Source organism: Apostichopus japonicus, chromosome 15 (genome assembly GCF_037975245.1).
Source record: "Apostichopus japonicus isolate 1M-3 chromosome 15, ASM3797524v1, whole genome shotgun sequence".
Lineage (NCBI taxonomy): Eukaryota > Metazoa > Echinodermata > Holothuroidea > Aspidochirotida > Stichopodidae > Apostichopus > Apostichopus japonicus.
The window spans coordinates 2,889,720-2,905,531 of record NC_092575.1 but is presented as its reverse complement, the minus strand read 5'-3'; the positions used below and the strand labels follow the sequence as shown (position 1 = coordinate 2,905,531).

General features: G+C 36.8%; 1 protein-coding gene across 1 annotated transcript in view; it reads right to left on the bottom strand.

Moving 5' to 3' along the window:
- The window catches only part of LOC139980760 (RING-type E3 ubiquitin-protein ligase PPIL2-like), a 26,212-nt gene extending 10,400 nt beyond the window's left edge, over nucleotides 1-15,812 (bottom strand). The window contains exons 1-11 of the mRNA XM_071992663.1: nucleotides 15,580-15,812; nucleotides 13,677-13,726; nucleotides 9,308-9,356; nucleotides 8,517-8,631; nucleotides 7,895-7,946; nucleotides 5,151-5,242; nucleotides 3,919-4,084; nucleotides 2,824-2,924; nucleotides 1,987-2,031; nucleotides 751-826; nucleotides 285-391 (exon numbers count right to left, since the gene is read on the bottom strand). Coding sequence (XP_071848764.1) covers nucleotides 285-391; nucleotides 751-826; nucleotides 1,987-2,031; nucleotides 2,824-2,924; nucleotides 3,919-4,084; nucleotides 5,151-5,242; nucleotides 7,895-7,946; nucleotides 8,517-8,631; nucleotides 9,308-9,356; nucleotides 13,677-13,726; nucleotides 15,580-15,611 — 885 coding nt within the window. The 5' untranslated portion in view covers nucleotides 15,612-15,812. The remainder of the gene's footprint in view (nucleotides 1-284; nucleotides 392-750; nucleotides 827-1,986; nucleotides 2,032-2,823; nucleotides 2,925-3,918; nucleotides 4,085-5,150; nucleotides 5,243-7,894; nucleotides 7,947-8,516; nucleotides 8,632-9,307; nucleotides 9,357-13,676; nucleotides 13,727-15,579) is intronic.

Sequence of the window (15,812 nt, the reverse complement as noted above, 5' to 3'; positions counted from 1 at the left end):
GTGTCTGCATAGATGGCCCACAGGCCAAACACAGCAAGCAAATGGTCAGAATCTGGCCCGTGAAAAACCAGCCCACTTATTGGCGAAGCTGATAATTAAGGCCTCGGGCCTAAAGTACAGGCAATCTAGGGTACATATTGACACTCTGATTCTTTAACCCAACGTTTTTCTCTGGCCCCGGTAGATGACCCCTTGCTATCAGAGGTCATCTACCATCTCAAAATACCAAGACAAGACCAGCAGTTTCCAACCTTCTCCAGTTAGTCTACAAAAGTCACTCGTACCTTGTCACAGTGTAGTTCCATGTTTAATATCCCTTTACTGGTCACCAGTCTTACGTAACCCTTTTTCTTGATCCTCTTATACCTGATGATATCCTCATCAACAATAGCTGAAAGAAACAATAGCTAAAACGATTGCAAATCAATCAAAGCTCTTCAGGAATACAACACTATAAATCGGGGAGGAGGAGGAGGGAGTTTGGAATTTTGACAAAATGGTACAAACAGAAAGCAAAAGGGTGGTGGGGAGGGGTGGGGTTAAGTGTGAGGTGCTGGCCTCTTCAGGGTGTCAAAAAAAGAAAGGAAACTCCATCAAACATAAAAACAGAGAGCAGTGTTGTCATTTACATTAACTTCATCAGGTGAAAATATGGCATGATATGGTACCCCACGGTGTGGTACGGTAAAGTATGGTGGTAATGTATGGCAACATATGACACCGTATGGTATGGTGAGGGTATGGCATCACCTTGTTCGTGTTCCGTTGTTGGGTCCATGGCAGTCGAAGTGAAGCTAGCAGATACACGACCGGTACTATAATGAGCCTGGAGAATAAAACAAGGAATAAAAATCAAACACAACCATAGCAAAATCAAAATTTAATTTTGAGAATACTTCAAAGAACCATTTTAAGAAGATTTCAGGCTGGACCGGAATTCATTGCCTTCCTCCATCAGATAATACCTCTAGCGGGACGCATATATACTTCCAGCTTTTCTTAATTTTAATTCTTCTAAGGAGTTGAAACAAACCTAAACATAGACGTTAGATATGTGCAGAATAGCACAGCTATAAACTTTGAAAAAACTCCCTCATACATGTACTGTGCTGGATTCTGCAAACCAATGTATGTAATGGGATCATGAGTATTCGCCACCATGGAAATATGGTGGGGGGGGGGGGGCTCTAGGAAATATGGGATAAATGTAGGGTAATCTTGTTTTCACACATTACTTAAGAAAAGTCGAAAAAGTATGAAAAACGGGGGTCTAGTGATGCTGTCCTCCGACCCTTACCTGAATCTCTATTGTCCTCGGGTGTGCCCTCCATTTTGATGTCATATTAGTGCCCACCCTAAGATCAACAAACCTTTACTTATGTACGTATTAGTTATCATATTCATAAAGTTTTCCACAGACTTTGACATGTGTTGACCTCAACTGACCTCCACAGAAAAGTGGCAGATTTTAAACTTATTGATTCCATTATTTTAGGAGAGAAACCAGCGTACCGTGGCCTTATTCTACCAAAGGCTTCGGGGCTTAGTTTAATTCTGTTGTCGCCAAAGATAATTTCACCCCAGCCCACCCCCCCCATCCCCACCCCTTGAAAGGAAAATAAAGTCCTGATAGTTGAGCGATATAAATCTTCTTTCATCTCCAAGCAGATTCACAAATTTTTAACAGTCATTGTGTTGTAAAGTGCCTAAGAGCGATTTTATATTGGATATTAGATGCGCTATATATATACTGTAAAACTAAATGACCATAAATAAATTTTAATCATTAGTCTTTGAATGGTTTTGACCTGTCTTCATCTTATATGGTCTTCATATTTCTATTGTATATATACTTACCGCTCTTCACTTTTATTGCCAGCTTTTCAGGGATATATTGAAGTATGAAAGATCAAACAATAAATCAATTAAAAGGCAATCAGTCATGAATAAAATATTGCAAAATCAAATAACAAAGGAAAAACTCACAGCATTGATTTTGTCTGCTTTCTTACGGTTGTCTTCCTTCTTTGGCTGTTAAAGACAAAAAAGGTCTCGGGGAGGTGACAATCATGATGAAGGTTTTGTTTGATTAAATTCGAGGAAAGTTATACCAAAGATGATTATTCTGTTACTAAGCAACCAAAAAGACTCTTAAAAAAAAAAAAAAAAAAAAAAAAAGACTCTTAGAAAGTTGTCATATAGAGAGAGGGACTCTAACACAACATTCGACATTGGTTTGTATGACAGAGATATCAGTTATGAAGAACTTTCAGCAGCAGCTTCGAAAAGATCAGATTCCATTTGAATGATATCACAGGTTTACTCTCGCACCACAAACACAAGCACATACAAGTTCGAAGACTTGGGCAAGTCTAAAGATCCCGTCATCATGTGCTTAATCTTTTTAAATTATTATTATTTTTTTTTTTATGTTTTTATTCCAACGTATATTTTCTGTAAAGGATTTTACAAATAAGGAAACTAAAATCTTGCTTACTCTTAACATGCCCTAACTGATGGCATTGTTTTTTCCAGTGTTTTTTATGATTATTTTAACATTTCTACCTTGTAAAATATGAAAACAACAACGACAACAGAGAGATAAGTGAAACGTTTCGGATCCAGGTGGCAAACTATGACATCACAGAATTACGACATGGCTTAGCACAAATTTTAAAGTAGGATGTCTCCAAAACACAGAGCAATTTTTTTCTTAGTTGTGTCGATGGTATTGTTTATCACAAGGATCCCTGTCATATGCGGTAAAGATGGTTGTTTAATCTTTAAGCATTTGAGAGGGGGAGGAAGGGGGGGGGGGATTACCTCTGGTTTGTATTCTTTGTAAAGGGTGCTTAGGATGTCATCTGTAACCGAGTTTGTCGTGTTCAAGGTGTACTTGGGGTCTTTCCTGGCCCTCTTATCAGCTGCGATTAAAAGTTTAGAAAATATACGTCTAAATATGAAGCATGCTTCTTTTTTTATGATATAATCGAATGTGTGCCCAAAGGAAGGTGATGGGATTGGGAAGAGGGAGGAGGGGGATAGAAGGAAGGGGAGGGGGCTTGATAACTCTTGCACTTCTTTCATTATATTGAAAGATCCATTTGTAATGTGACACTCATGAAACTTCTCCTTTTTTTCCCTTGGTCAACACATTCAGCGATTATTTTATTGCTAAGACCACTCTAATACTGTCCTCCCCATATATCATGCTTCAAAACACTCATACTGACAGTATGAACAGTTTCTAATCTTTAGCTAATTTTGATGCTAATATCACTCTATACTGTCCTCCCATGTCATGCTTCGAAGCACTCGTACTGACAGTGTGAACAGTTCCTAATCATCTAATTCTAATGCAAGTACCACTCTATACTGTCCTCCCATGTCATGCTTGAAAGCACTTGTACTGACAGTGTGAACAGTTCCTAATCATGTTCTAATTCTAATGCTAATACCACTCTATACTGTCTTCCCATGTCATGCTTCAAAGCACTCATACCGACAGTATGAACAGTTCCTAACCTTTATGAGACTAGACTGCAGATCATAACGGTGCCATGAGTTGATCACTAGTAGTACGTACAATTGTCGTTCATAATTACTTAAGAAGAGATCTTTGTTCTGAAACTGAACAAGTAGAACCATGAAATTAGTCAATCACCCAGCGGATGTGTGTCAAGTTCGTCCAGTGTGTTCACACCTGGGCACATGCGAGCACTTTCAAGGATCATGGCTTCGCTTTAATGCAGATATCTGTTAACTGTAAAGATCACGCACATTAGGACCGATGGACAGCACCCTCTGTTGAAACGCTGCAGAACCCCATTATGTAATTATGTAATAATTGTAATGCAAAATGAACAAGTTTCTAGCTCATTGCAAAAAAATGTGGACGATGAATAAACTGAAACGTACCTTCGGTGGTCACTTTGACATTTTTCTGAATGTGATAAAAGTTACTGATGTTGAACTTGTCCAACTTGGCCGGATCTTGTAACACGATGATATCTTTTCTCACAAAGGGCTTGCCGGTGGTAAGATCTGTCCAGTTTTTAGCCTTGATGTTCAGTTCTTCAACTGCCTGTTGAAAAGAGAGGGGAAAAAATATAGATCATATATATAGTATATAACATATCACATATGTGAATATAGTCATGTATGTGAATATATACATACATGATATATAACACATGTGAATATATGCATGTATGTGAATATACACATACATGATATATAACACATGTGAATATATGCATGTATGTGAATATAAACATACATAAAATATAACACATAACACATGAATATCCATGTATGTGGATACATATACTGTATGATGTATACCAAATAACATATGAGAATATAGCCATGTATGTGAATATATACATATATAATATATAACACATAACACATTTAAATATATCCATGAATGTGAATATATATACATATATATGATATATTTAACAGGTAACATATGTGAATATAACTGTGTATGTGCATATATAAATATATGGTACATAACATATAACACATGTGAAAATAGTGATGTATGTGAATATATATACATATATGTATAACACATGTGAATATTGTCATGTATGTGAATATAAACATATATGATATATGACACATAACACATGCGAATACATCCATGCATGTGAATATATACATATATGTGAATATATACATATATGATATATTTGACAGGTAACATATGTGAATATAACCGTGTATGTGAAATATATACATATATGATACATAACATATAACACATGTGGATATATCCATATATGTGAATGAAGACATATATGATATATAACATTGTAAACATTTGAGATTTATGCCTAATTCCATATGCTTCCTTCTAATGTTGAGCATGGTACCACCATATTGGAGACACGTCCCTCCATATTAGGTTGGTTGGATCCATTAACAGTGAGTCGAGTCTAAGATTCCAGCCACTCTACCCTCTCTATGGGGGGGGGGGGGAACAACTGGACAAATTTGTTCCATTTGTGAACCTCACTATTTGAAATCTAGTGAATCATGACTGGTTTACAACACACTGGGTATCACTTGACCGATAAAAATCAAGAAATGTTAACTTTGAGGTAATGAATAAAGCGATGATGAAATAATGATATACTTACGTCATAAGCATACACATTCCCTGATTGTCTGACAGTCACAAGGTGGCTGTTATTAGTAAAGACCTTGAATGTTACTGGACAGTGATATTTCCCTAGAAATGAAATCAGATAAAAACCAAAACGTATAGTGGTTTCGATGCCCAAACATATTCTTAGTGTGGGTATAAGCCATACCTGTTAATATTCATGAATTTGGGCAAAGCAAAAATGAACAGGGATTATGTACTGACTAAAGGAAGGTACCAGGAATCAGTTATCATGTTGACAATGTCTATTTAGTGACATAGTATGAAAACAGATACATGCATGAATATTAATGAGGTCAAATATTATGATCTCATAAGCATGTAGTGTATCTATATAGATATAAGTACAATTGTATGAATGTAGTGTGACAAACCTAATATTCCAAGGATGAAAATCAAGGAACATTTGGTTCTTGTCTTGTGTTTTAAAGCCGTTTCTTGCAATTTGATGAATATTAATGACATCATGTTGGAGACATCATGAATATGTGCTTATTATGTACCAACATCACCATACCAGCATGAACCAAATTTTACATTAAGGCTGGAACATTTATTAATATTCATGTTGGGAATCTTAAACAATCTTCTCATCACGGGGCATGTACCTACTAAGTATGACATTGTTTCATCTTGTGGTTGTTGTGGTAGTAACATCACCATATCAAGTATGAATTAACGTAGGAATTACGATTTATGAAATAGATATTGACATTTTTAAGAATTTTTAAGTAAGCCCGCAAACTCATTAATATTTATGAGGTGGGAACCAAAACCAATAGGGCACATCTACACATCACTGGGCATCTAACTACCAAGTATAACATTGATTCAGCTAGTGGTTGTTGAGATATTGTGTTTACAAGCTGTTTTTGATGATTTTCCAATAAGCCCCACATATGAATGTGACACACTAGGCTGTAGGTTATAGCCAGGATGAACAGCATACTTCTATGTATGAAGTACAGCAAATAGCATTGAGATATGACAAACAATATTGGCAGGTGATGACCGAGAAGGAAATTTTTTCTTGTATTCAGCATACTGTATAGATTGATCTCTAGCAAAGACAACAGGTTTCTTCTACTCACTGTGGTACCCCTACAAGCCATACATTAAGCAGGCACTGGGCGATTTTTACCCCCTGGTCCCAAAGATTCTGCATCTGGTTTGCCTCTAGAACATCAAACTAGGCGACAATTAACTTTTGTAAATGGTGCCTGGTCATTTCCCCCAAACACTTGACTACATCCAAACCTGAAGTTTTTCTTGGCACTGAATCTCGACAATTGCGAAATACGACGGAAAACTTCAATAACGTAGCAAAGATATAATACCTATAGTCCATCAGGGCAGGCTTCAAAAAGTGCTTAAAAAATAAGTTTTGTTGCACATATTAAATACCAAGGTTTGTTGGTTGGAAGTTGTAGAGGGATGTCATGGGAACATTTTTCGCGATGTTGGATGATGGAGAGGTGTTATATTTCGAGTAAACAACAAACAAATGACGTCACTCTTATACGGTGTACGACAATTACAACAAAGCAGTTCTTTATCACAGCAACATTAAAAATGGCATTTAAATGTTCTTGCACTTATTAGAACCTAGATGCTTCTGTTGACAGTTATAGAGGGATGTCCAGAGATTATCTTATGAGTTGTTGGATGCTTGGCGAGATGTTATCTTACGTGTAAACAACAAATTACCTCACTATGAAGTGTGGGCTGAATTGAAAATCGGCAACGACTATTCACAGCAGCATAATAATAGTTTTTAAATGTTACTAAACCTATTTAGAACCAAGGTTTGTTGGTTGGATGTTGTTAAGAAATGTCCAAAGAATACTTGAAGACTTGTTGGATGCTAAAAGAGGTAATACTTTACGAATTACGAGTAAGCAATAAATATATGACGTGACTGTTGTAGGTTGGACAATTAAAACTCAGTCACACAATTAAAACTCAATTAAAACAAAATCCCTTGTACTTTTTTCAACAAGGAAACGACAAATGTTCTTTCACTTATTAAGAAACAGGATGTGTTGGTTGGATGTAATCGAGGGATATCAACATAATATTTAAAGAGTTGCTAGAAGAGATTATTTTACGAGTAAACAATATACATATCTTATACGTTGTACGATAATGAAAATAGAGCAGTTTCTTGTTACAGCACTTGCACTAACAGTATTTAGGACCAGGGTAATGTTGGTTGAAAGCTATATAGGAACGTCTGAAGAATATTTTAACAGCTGTAGGGTGCTAAGAGAGGTGTTATGTAAAGAGTAAACAATAAACAAATAACGTCTTTCTGATACGTTGTACTGTACGACAATTAAAACAGCAGTTCCTTGTCACAGCAAGATGATAAAATAATAAAACACAGTATTAAGAACCAGGATGTGTTGGCTGAAGTAATAGAGGAATGTCTGAAGAATATTCTAAGAGTTTTTGGATTCTTATAGAGGTGATATTTTTTGAATAAAACAACAAATCTATGTTTGTGATAAACATAATTTGAATAAATGCATTTTTAAACACTGTCCATCTCCTGAAGTCTGCCTCGAGACTCACCTTAAACGCAAATGTAGCTGGTCGAAAACGCAGTGACCAGGCAAAAATATATTTCATGACTGGAAATTTAGTTTCACAGACAAAATAAATCTCTGTTAATTGATGCACAAGTTATGTAATCTAAACAGAGGACATCTTTCTTACCGTTTGCATTTTTGTGGAATGTCAATTTGACCAAAGATTTGGTGTCCATAGGCTGAAAGAGATAAAAGTAAAAGTAAACTTCAAATGGTTACATGATTAAATGATTAATCCCACTGACAAATCCTGCTAGGGAGAGGGGGGGGATGGGGAGAGGAGAGGAGAGGAGGAAGAAGGGTTAAGGGGATACAGCCCCAAGGAGATATGAGATAAAAAATAAAGTATTCTCATATTCATGAAACAAACTGGCTCTCAACACCCTCCAGCCAATGGGTTCCAAGTTGCATGCTGTCCTCGTGGCAATAGTACCGTGACTGAAATCAGGCAAGACACCCCAAAATGATCTGACTTTCATGTTAACCACACATCAGAGTGACTTCTGAAAACTTGCTCTAATTGCAAATGAAAATGCTTTCCAGGTAATCAGTTCTCTTTCTCTTGTCATCTAATTTGTTCGATAGTTTATAAACCGATTCTACGAGTGATGGGAACAACGCGCCCGGGTTACCCGTTACAATTATTGAAAAAACCTGGATCTATCTTCATCTGAACCTTTGGTCCACCTTTTTTGGAGACTGGAAAATATCGATGCATCATCAAATGCAAATTTTCCCCAGAGACTTACCTCTCCTGTCGCTGGATTGACACCATACCTCTTGAGAAACGGGATAATGCTCGTCAGCTCAAAGATGACACCGTCTCTACTGCAATATGGATGCTCAAAAGGTTGCAACGATAAACTGTCGATAAAAAAAGGAGCAAACATGGAAAGAAAAAAACAGACAAACAAATAACTGCTAAAACATTCATTTACTTACAGTACTACAAGCACTTTTAATTTAAATGACATATGATGCACTTTTGTGCAAAGACCAAATACTAAATTTCTTCCCCTTCCCTCACCCTAGGCTGACTAAGATCGGGTCCTCCCCCCACTGACTAAAATGACAAAAAAAATATGCCACTACCCCTATCATCAACCCCATCCACCCTCTTCCCCCTCCCAAAATTTTGCACAAGCCACCAACATGATGAAAAATAAAAATATTGATACTTTTGTACATAATAACTGTAGCAATAACTGTAACATGATACTAGTACCTAATAACTATCTCAGAAAACTCTGTCTTCTTTTTATGGCACTCTGAATGTATCATACTTCCTGAATAGTATTGACAAAATTTTGTGTGCGCCAACATACTAATTGATCAAAATATGACTGTTTCTCACTAAGATTTAGACAACCTCTCACTAAGATTCAGACACCTGTTTGCTACTTGATGCTCAAAATAATCACTAATTTAGCAGTGATCAATCATTGTAACTAAAGTGTAAATAGCAATTGCTGTGAATACTCGAATGTTGAAGACCAACTCCATGGTACATGAAAGAAGCTTATCTTTTTACGTTGGCTACCTGCAGTGGTCAAAGGGCAATCTCTTAAACTGTATCTTGTTTCTGTCATCTGTAGGTACAAGGACAAGCAAACAATATATCAGAATCTTTTAATACATCATTATGTAATATGACATGTTTTTGTTTGTTTTTACTACCTCAACTGCTGAAGTTACAAGTATACTTAAAGGCATTGAAGACTCGCCCCAAACCGCGTGCTGCGCTCAGAAAAAGTAAACTTTCCGTTGCTTGCAAGTGAAGTTTTCTCTGGTCGCTACAAAATGCAGACAGTAATGAAACGTGATACCTTGTTATCATTTATCTAGACCTGAGATGTCCATCGCTGCTATTTACACTGTGTTGTGGGCATTGACTGTAGCTGTATGTACTGACTGTACACTAGTGTCTTATTACCGACGGTAGCAAGCTGTGTGTGTGTATTTTTGGGATCGATGGTGGTCTCAACACTTCTGTTACACCTCATTCGAAACTAGGTCAGATTACCGGCATGAGCCGTTTCTTTGTGCACGAGTCTTCACAACCTTTAAATGCCTTCAAAATCTCATCCTGGAAAGAATAATTTTACACACTGAAACAAATCTTAACAATAACCACTCTTTTTTTTGGGGGGGGGAACAAAGGGGGGAGGGGTGTGCTTATTGATGTCAACTACAATTATAAATGATGCCACCTTTAAACCCAACCAGACTTTTTAATAGCAATATTCACGATCTTGAAAATTCTTGAAATTCTTGTTAAAAAAATCGACCACGAAAATCTTTATGTCGTCTCTTTCTACAGGCCTCACCAAGACCAGGTAGGACCAATCTTAAAAGAATAATCCAGGTCAAAATTTCTTTTTGATATTTTAAAGGAGAACATAATTTAAGCATTCTGGTGAAAATTGCATTCAATTCCTACTGTATCTACCGTTTTTGAGATATTGACAGTTGTAGTTGCCACCTTTCATACCAAAGGTGAACTTGGAGCAAACAGGTGTGACATCGTTGTTGCACACTGATAAATAATGTTTTGTTTTCCTTTAAGATTTATGTCTAATTTGATAATATGAATGCACCATAGGTATTGGTATTTTATAAACTTCACATCCCCTTTAGACAAACTAGTAACTCTATCCAACCCAAGGTCAAATCAATAGACTGAAAAATAAACTATGACATCACACCTGTTTGCTTCAGTTCACTTTTGGTAGAATAAAGATAACTTCAACAACTGTCAATATCTCAAAAACGTTACATAGGAATTGAATGCAAATTTCACCAGAGTGCTTAGATTATGTTCCTCTGTAACATATCAAAGAGTAATTTTGACCTGGACTATCCTTTTTTTTATATAAAGATTTTCAAATAAAACCACTCTCCTATATAATACGACTGCAATAAATCACAAGGAAATCTTTGGCTGGTAATAAAAGTATCCCAAAGGGAGGAAAGTCCTCCTCAACAATATCTGCTAGACAAAAGTCTTGTGATTCTATGGTTAAATACTAAAATCGGGAGAAACCTACTAGGTAGGGATGCACCGGATATCCGGCCGGATAGTGAGCAATTATCCGGTTCCGGTCGGATATTTTTCAAAATCCGGCCGGATCTTTTTCAAAATCTGGCCGGATCTTTTTCAAAATCTGGCCTGAATTATTCCTTAAAAAGGTGTTGGTATTAACTTAAATCAATGTAAACTATTTCTAAAAATTAATAAAAACATTCAAAGTAAGGAAAAATTAGGTTTAACATGTTTAACTTAATTTTCTCAATGGTCTGATGGTTTGCGTATACTGTATAATACCTCACCTAAGATTTGCTCCTTGTTTCATACTTCTACTTCTTATTAATGATTTTCTTTTGTGTAATGAAAAAAATCTGGTTCCGGCCGGATTTTATCTGGCCGGATTTCATGTACTATCCGGCAAAATCCGGTCCCGACCGGATCCAAAAATTTGGATCCGGTGCATCCCTAAACAACACTGAAGAACTCCTTCAATATGTCAACTATTCCAGAATTCCATACACATGAAGGATCCCCCTCCTCTCCTTGGCACATGAATTCACATATGATGAACACAAGAATGATTCTGGATACGACTTGTCACAAAACAGGCCTCAAAATTCAGGCTATTTACTGGCGAACTACTAGTAGTACATTTTGCCAAATTGCCATGAGACATATTTCCTTCCAGTAGAAGTTAAGAATTTAATGGAGAAATAAAGCCTAGCCTTTTCTGCAAGGCTACCATTTTGCTCTTTTAGACAGGAGCGGCATGAATGCTTGAAAACATTTCTTTGAACCTTAAAAATTGATTTAACCTGTCACCCATGGCATTCGCCAGTTTCGTTTGAATTTCCGACTTTTCGTGACATAAGCAAGCCACATATCGCATTTCAACAGAAAAAGTGTTGCCAATTCCAATTATAATGAAAATTGCAAAAGCGAAAAGAAAATATCTTGTGTCAGGCTGTAATAACACAACATTGAAATATATCTAAACATATCCAATGCACGTTCACGATATCTAAGGCAATATCTAGTCAAATTTTTCGTCCGAAATACTTTTCGGACTCTGGATTAAAAAGAAAGAAAAAAAAAGAGAAAACATGGACGCATTTGGACTTAAGTGCTATCGAATCGAGCCTGAATACACAGTGGAGGAACTGAGACAGCGAGACCTAGAGCTTGCTAAACAGACCATATCCTTGGCCCACACTTCCAACACTAGTAACTGTTCTGCGACAGAGGGGCAAGCCTGATGCTTTTCTTTCCTCTGGAGACCTTTGCACGTCAGGAATAACATAATATTGTTCTCCCTTCCATGCTCCTTCCTCCCCTTCTCCTGTTTACACTACTGTACCAAATGCTTGACACTCCAGCGTTCTGCATCAACTTCCAAACAATTTCAGAGAGCAAGTGTCAATTCATATGCAGAGAGGGGAATTATTTATCTTACGATGTGGCTGGCTGACGACATGTTTTAAGCGCTCTCGATATTTAAAATTAAACATAATGGCCGCCAACACAGTAGGTGTGAAAAAATAATTGGTAAAATTCTTGGAAATTCAGGGAAAGGTAGTTTTGACTAGTTATTTTTACAGAGGGTGTAAGAATATTAGTCTCTACTTTGAGGTTACTGCAAAAACCCCAGAATTGATTTCTCCCTTAAATAAGATTCCACCAGTCAAATAATCAGCATGATTTATGAACATTCATGCCTAACATAAGCCCTGTATGACTGCTTATTATCAGCAAATATTATTGGGCTGCTCTCAAAAGTCTGTACGTTGTCACGAGTATGCTTGACGCAAGTCTAACGACTATCGTGCAGCTGGATAAATTTACTGATGAATATTCATTTGTTATCTGTTTTGCTCACGAAGTTCAAATTAGTAACATACGACATTCTAGTATATGCTTTGTTTAATTCACTGATTGCTCGACGGGCATCAATGGAATTTGTGCAAGTCTTTGTTTAGATTAATTTGCATAAAATGCAGGGAAAGGGTTGGTATGAATAGGCCGGGTAAGCAGGTCAGGGCGTGGTATTCGTGTTTGGTATAATATACTTGGTGCAAGGGTGCTGGGTGTACCACAGCAGTTACTTGTTGCAGTTGGACACGATGTCCGTTGGGCGACGTTAGCCCGCAGTACTTTGCTATTCTAATATAGTATATGTAGGGGCAACTTCAGTTCCCCGCTGAATTCGTGGCAATATATCTTGTCATATATCGTAAAGGACGTACCGATACGTGTAAAAAGCCGGAAACTGACCGAATTCCGTAAGTGTCTCATTTTCTTATGTATACTAAGTCAAACCTTACTTTGCAGTAGAGGGAACGCAACTAGTTAGTCGTATTCTTGTTTCTTATTTGAGTGTAGGGAGGCCGGAATATGTTAGAGATTGGAAAGCACATATAAAATATATTTATGAGAAGTTTGTTAGTATCGAATGTCTGTATAGGGAGGGCATATTGTAAATAGGTGATAAGTGTTAATAAGGTGTAAAATCATGTGATCATACAGCGAGATCAATGCATGTTTGATATGTTTCATATTGCCGATGTAACGTCTTATTTGTGTGAAATATTTGTTTATACAATGCGTACATTTTACGTTGTGTTTCAGAGTTTTTGCCCCTGGTTACGAGGACTAAATAAAACTCATAGAAAAGAAACAAGCCATCCGAGTATTTACGTTGTCCAGCAAATAGTTTTACCTTACCCGTGACAACGTACAGTAACTGATGTGCTGTGAATTCAAGAAAATGCCAGTGAAAACTTTAGTTTAGCCAGTGAAATCTTTTAAGCGGTGGCATATCTTAGCATGCGGCACTCTAGGCCTGCAATAATATGGGCAATGAATGCAAACCTACTGTACCCACCTGACTTTTTGCCTCCAAAAAACTGTGACCACTCTTTGGAAGTCAGGTACCTATGGTAAGATGATGAATTAAAATTAGTCAATATACATTAAACTGCGAGTTTCATTTCTCAAGTTTTTGTTGCACACATACAGTACAATCAAGTTTGTTTCCACATAGCAATAGATCGAGTCAACTGAGTTGACCGCATAAGTATAATTGCTATTAGGCTAGTACTTACTCTGTTAAGTCCTGTACAGCAACCCTGCATTAAAAATCTGAAAGTTTGTTTTATTTATCAGTTACACATATATACTTTAAGATAATTTAAGAAATCCTATTCTGTAATTAATGTAACATTTCTAGACATTGAAATGATAAAAAACAGTTGTGCTTTCCTTGATGATGCACCTTCAGGGGGAGCTAAATATGTAAAGTTCTCCCGTTCACTTGCAATTGGCTCTTTGGAACAACTCAATAATGGTACTGTTCCATTGGGTGTGCTTTTGTTGAAGTCAGCCAACAGTGACATTGTAAACAGCTTCCGATGTTACATTAAATTGTGATTCTAAGTGACCTGAGATTAAATCAACTCACCTTTTTAATTGCCATTTGTTTTGGTATGCTTGAGGAAGCTAATCCTCCTTCTTCCCCCCCCCCCCATCGCCCGACCTGGACGAGATTTCTATCCTGTACCCTCTAATGATTTCATTCCGATAACTCATTGCAGTACTGGTGCCCCACAGGGTACAGTTCTAGCACCATTTCTGTTTACTGTCTACACATCTATTCCTTAGTGAAATTTGCTGATGACACTGCCCTTATTGGTTTGGTTTCTGATGGCAACCATAACATGTACCTTGAACAGATTAGCAGATTCGTAGATTATTGTGATGGAAACTATTTGGAATTAAATGTAACTAAAACCACAGAAATGGTTATTGATTTTAGAACTAGACATAAGGTATTAGCAAATGATGTGATAATTAAAGGTAGTACTATTGAAAGGGTTAGTAGTTACAAATATTTAGGGGTTATAATTGATGATATAAATTAAATTGGGGTGAACACATAGATTATGTTGAAAAACAGCTAAAACCAAGATTATACTGCTTACGTAAGCTGAATTCTTTTGATATAAGTCCAGATATTCTTGCCATCTTCTATAACTCCATTATCTGTAGTGTTTGGACATATTGTATTACTTGCGCTGGGAGGTTATGCCGGAAGAACCAGCATAAAGGTTCTGGATGTTGTTATTAAACGTGCTGTTAAAATTATTAGGAACGAGACAAGCCGCTGTCCGTGTGGAAAGAATATTATGAATTTTATGTTAAGATAGCATCAAAATGGGAATGGGAAGTAGCGGTGACAAAAAGTATTTCTCACAACTATGTTTTTGTCTCCCTGTGTTTTTATTAGGATTTGAAAGAGTTTCATTCCACTGCCCAGTTTAAACTTGATACCAATACTACGAAGTCATGGAATTAGGTATATTAGTTATCCAGCAACTTTCCAGTGACTAACCCAAATGGAGTCTTTAAGTTTAACTAAGTGAATAAGGCCTAGGCTTAAACCTATTTATTTATTTGGCCCAAGTACTAAGAAGTAAGATCTACCTTTGACCAACTTAGGCACCTAACCTAGCCTAAGTTACATTTTACTTGACAAATACATCCTAGATTCAGGTGCTAAAGCTACAAGAACAAATAAGCCTTCTGCAAGATACTGCAGGCCTTATGAAATGTTTCTTTTGTAGAGGTCCATGCTGCAGATAAATGCAAAATTAAACCAGCAAAGGTATTACACTAGGCCTCATAGACTGCTTATTTTACGTTGGTACTAGATCCACGACGTATTTCGGAATCTTTCCCCCAAAACAGTCATAAAGAAGGCAAATAACAAGAAAAAATATGTTTCTCACATTTTGTCTGACTGATGTTGTCGTTTTCCCATCTTGATGTTTCGTTGCGGCGGCAAAAAAGTAACTAATAACTTATCTTTTCGGTAACACTTCCTGTGCAATCACATTAGTTTGCTGTAATGGTAAAAGTGACGTCGTTGTACATTCAACCATAGAAATTGAACTACTTCAATAGAAATTGAGCTACTTCACATGTTCAATTGCGCCATTCACAACACGCATAGTATAATGCG